Source organism: Athene cunicularia (genome assembly GCF_003259725.1).
Source record: "Athene cunicularia isolate RWA chromosome 15 unlocalized genomic scaffold, athCun1 chr15_part1, whole genome shotgun sequence".
Lineage (NCBI taxonomy): Eukaryota > Metazoa > Chordata > Aves > Strigiformes > Strigidae > Athene > Athene cunicularia.
This window is the reverse complement of record NW_020799121.1, coordinates 15151260-15155080: the sequence shown is the minus strand read 5'-3', so window position 1 is coordinate 15155080 and position 3821 is coordinate 15151260. Positions and strand designations below refer to the sequence as shown.

The following is a 3821-nucleotide window of genomic DNA, read 5'->3' as shown; positions in this document are numbered from 1 at the left end:
GTATTTGGAGGGACTGTGTCAGCAACACTTTTTTTTTGGGGGGGGACACACACACTAATTCGGGGGGGGTTTCCGGGCGGGGGCTGTTGGGACGTGTATTTCAGGCACAGTATTTTGGGGAGAGTATTTCAGGTGAGTATTTTGGGGGGAATAAATGGGGGAAAATAAGACGAGTTGGGGAAAATCGGGTGAATATGGAAAGGAAATTAGGGAACAAACCACACAAATTTGGGGAAAACCCAGAAAAATTATCAGAGTTAGGAACACTTGGGGCAACTGGAAGAAAAACTAAAGGAGGGTGAGTAAAGGAGGGGGTGAGTAATTTCTGTGTCAACTGGGGCAAGTAAAGGGGGGCGTGAGTATCAGGTGGGGCTTAGGTTTTAAAATCTGAGCTCGGCTCTAAGTTGTAAAGCCCCAGCAGCCATCTGGGCTCCCGAGATTCGCAGTTTTTTCCTCTGGAGTTCAGGGTTTACAGCTTATTGTTAAACAGTCGGGTCTAAATCTTGAGATGATAAATTCTGGGCTACTGATGCCAAAGATCAGTTGAGCCCTGCCTCCGGGGGCGGGGGGGAAGCAGCGGAGCCCAGCTGGGACCTTCCAAGCTTTCCCGTGTTTAGCGCTGGGCGAAGCTCCTCGCTCCCCACGCTGGGCAGCACCCGCAGCCTTACCTGTCCTTGTCGGTCAGCAGAAGCTTCTCGAAGTGTAGGTGCAGCTTCTGGCCCGGGGGGGCCCCGATGGCCCACACGCAGTACATGCTGCCCGAGTGGTTCCCGGCGTAGCTGGGCGAGAGGACGCGGCCGATGGTGGCGTTGCGGACGGTCCCGCCGCAGGGTGCTGCCGGCAGAGCACAGCCCCGCTGAGCCGGCGGGCGAGCGGCACGGCAAAGGGCACGGCAAAGGGCACAGCCCCCGCGGCGCCCCACGGAGGGCTGCCGCCTGCCCAGCTTCTCTCGCCGGTCCCTCACCCAGGAACCTCGCGCCTGGCTCGGCTGTGCCTTGGTTTACGCTCCCACATCAATACTCGTCCATACCCATAAAACCTACGATTCCCTTCCCTCACCCGACTAATCACGAGGTGGATTCTGCGGCCATCGGAAACCCGGGCTGCTCTGCGCAGGGAGCTGGGCATCCCTGCCGCTCGTCCCCAGGACCGCGTTCGACTCACGGCGCAAAGAAAGTGCCTTTGGGGGATCCCAGTTTCTCCCAGCGCTGAGGATTCTAGTTTTTTAATCTGGGGGATCCCAGTTTCTCCCAGCGCTGAGGCGAACCAACGAGCAGCATACCTGAGCAGATGGGCTCTGGGCTGCTCCAGTGCGGCCTCGACGCGTTGATGCAGGTCAGCACCCTGGGACCCTGCAGCTCGTAGCCCAGGTGACAGTGAAAATGAGCAATTCCACCCGAGTGCAAATCCATCACGGTGACATCTCCGAAGTCAGGTCTCCGTGGAAAGTTGCAGCTCAGCATAAACACTGGAATGAGCACACACATTTTTGGAGCTGAGGGCGTGTTTGCTCCGAGGCACCCCGCACCCGAGGGGGGAGCGCTGTGGACGTGCTGGCTGTGCCCACGGCGCCACAGACAGACCCCGCTGCCGGTCACAGAGCGCCGACAACCCACCCCGCTGCTGCTTCTCCACCTGTTACCGCTTTTGCCCAGACCTAGTTTCTATTTTAAAAATAATTTGCTTGAACTCATCTATTTTTTATAGCTCTTCAAGGAAAAAAGAGACTCGCAGGCTGAGTCTGTGCTGGAAGAGCTGCTGCGTGGGGACAGGAACGGGGCAAGGCGGGTGTGGGGAGCAAGGGGGTGTCGGGGCCTGTTGAACCCGCTGCCCGGGGCATGACACAAGCTGCTGCTCATCCCCATCCCAGCCGATGCTTTGAGCACGGACACACCGTGAAACAGGAGCCCGGCCGCTCTGCCAGGGCAGAGCCCAGCATCCTTCCACCCCTGACATCCCATCCCACCCCTCCTCGCGCACCCGCATCGGGGGGGCACCCACCCTGGTAGTGGAGCTGGAAGGTGCCCACCACCTCGTCCTGGAAGGTGCGGAAGTAGACGGAGATGGTGTTGGTGGGGCTGCGGATCACCTGGCCCTCCACCAGCAGGGTCTGGTTGGCCAGGACCACGAGGGCATCGCCGTCCACGCCGCGGATGGAGAGCACCTCCCCGTCAGACAGGTTCACGCTCTTCACCTGGAAGGGGGGAAAGCAGAGACCCCTGAGCTGCGGGGAGTGAAAGCGGGGGCCCCGGCGGGGTGCGGGGTGAGCAGACACGTCCCAGCCCCACCCGCAGAGCACTGGGGACAGGACCGGCTCGTTCAGCCCGATGGAGCCGCTCCCTTGAGAGGCGTTCCGAAGCTCTGCAGCACAAGTGGACCCGCATCTGCTTCCCTGCTGAACCTGGGGGTTTGGCCAGGGTGGAGGCAGGAGGAAGGTGGAGGGGTACCACGAGTGGCTGCTCAGGGGGCCCCAACTCCACCCGCATCAGCCCCCCAGAGCTGACCCGCACCTCGGGGCACTGCGGCACGGAGCACGGCCATGGCCTGGGCCCAGCTGTGCCCCCGGGGCTGCCCGGCACAGCTCTGCAGCCCAAGCAGGGCAATTCCATAAGGCTGGGTGCTCACCCTCCACCCCGCGCACCAGGGATCCCCCCAGCATCCCTCACCCGGGAGTGGGTAGGGAGTCACACGGCAAACGCATCCAACGAGGAGTCCCAAAAGGCTTTAATTATTATTTGGAAATAGCTGAAAAGTAACCTCACATTTGCATTTCACGTCCATTTAGCTTAATAAATGGGCTCAGATTTCAGCAGAAAGATGCTCATCAGATCGTTTGTTTTCTTAAGTGTGCGAGGACCCGAGTTCTATATTTAGCACCCACCACAGCCTTAGCCCGTAATTGCGAGCGTTCCCGAGGATGTTGTGACTAGAAGGATTTGTTGCTGTTCTCACAACCGTGCCTATCTCCCCACCTGGCACGCGAGACGGGGACGTGCCCCGCTCCCGGGGCTGCTGGTGCGGCACACGGAGCCACCCGCGGCACTTGGCACCCTCTGACTTTCTGTTGGGAGAAGCAAGATTTCCTCTGGAGAAACAACCCCAACACCACCGAGTATCTCCCTGCCTGCCCCGAAGGTCTGTAAGCCCAGAATAGTGCCTGGAGAAGCCTCGTCCTTGGTGTGGGGTTGGGCTGAGCAGCCCCCAGGCTGGGTCAGAGCACGCCTGGGTTCACCCCAGCCCGCGATTTTAACCCCGGAGGAGCTGATTTTGCCTTATTTCGCAGCAGGGCGCGGGGTCACTGCGGAGTCTCTGGTCCTCACGGCCGGGAAGAGCAGCTCTCGGTCCTCACAGGCGCTGTGCAGCGCGTTGCAGACACGGGCCAGCCGCGTGGCCTGGCCCCTGGCCTGCCCCGGGTCACTTCTCCAGGCTCTGTCCTGAAAACGTGCCTCCCAGCACATGGCGCCTGGTGGGGTGGCTCAGATCTGATTATTAACAAGGGGAATGAACTGGGGATGGATTCTTGGGAGCGCGGGATCCAGGATAAGCAGCCCGTGTACAGCGCTAACAACTTCCCTCTCAAGCTCCCGCTGGGGCAGAGTGTCGCTTCCCGCGCTGGGTCTGAATCACTGCAAAGATGTTTCCAGGGTGTTTCTAACACATTTTGTTCCGGAATCACTCAAAGTCAAACCTGCTCCCCAGCTCGCTTCCTCCAGCGATGACTGGCATCGAGCGCGCTAGCTAGCGCCGGGCGGCTCCGAGGAATTAGAAAGAGAAACATTCCGGGGGTGCATCTGAGCCGCCGATCACAGCCAGGCTGCTCT

At 60.0% G+C, this 3821-nt stretch overlaps 1 protein-coding gene across 1 annotated transcript in view; it reads right to left on the bottom strand.

The window, feature by feature from the left end:
* The window catches only part of SEZ6L (seizure related 6 homolog like), a 22354-nt gene that overhangs the window by 13707 nt on the left and 4826 nt on the right, over nt 1-3821 (bottom strand). The window contains 3 exon segments of the mRNA XM_026859992.1: nt 668-834; nt 1283-1468; nt 2002-2194. Of these exon segments, the coding sequence (XP_026715793.1) occupies nt 668-834; nt 1283-1468; nt 2002-2194 (546 nt within the window).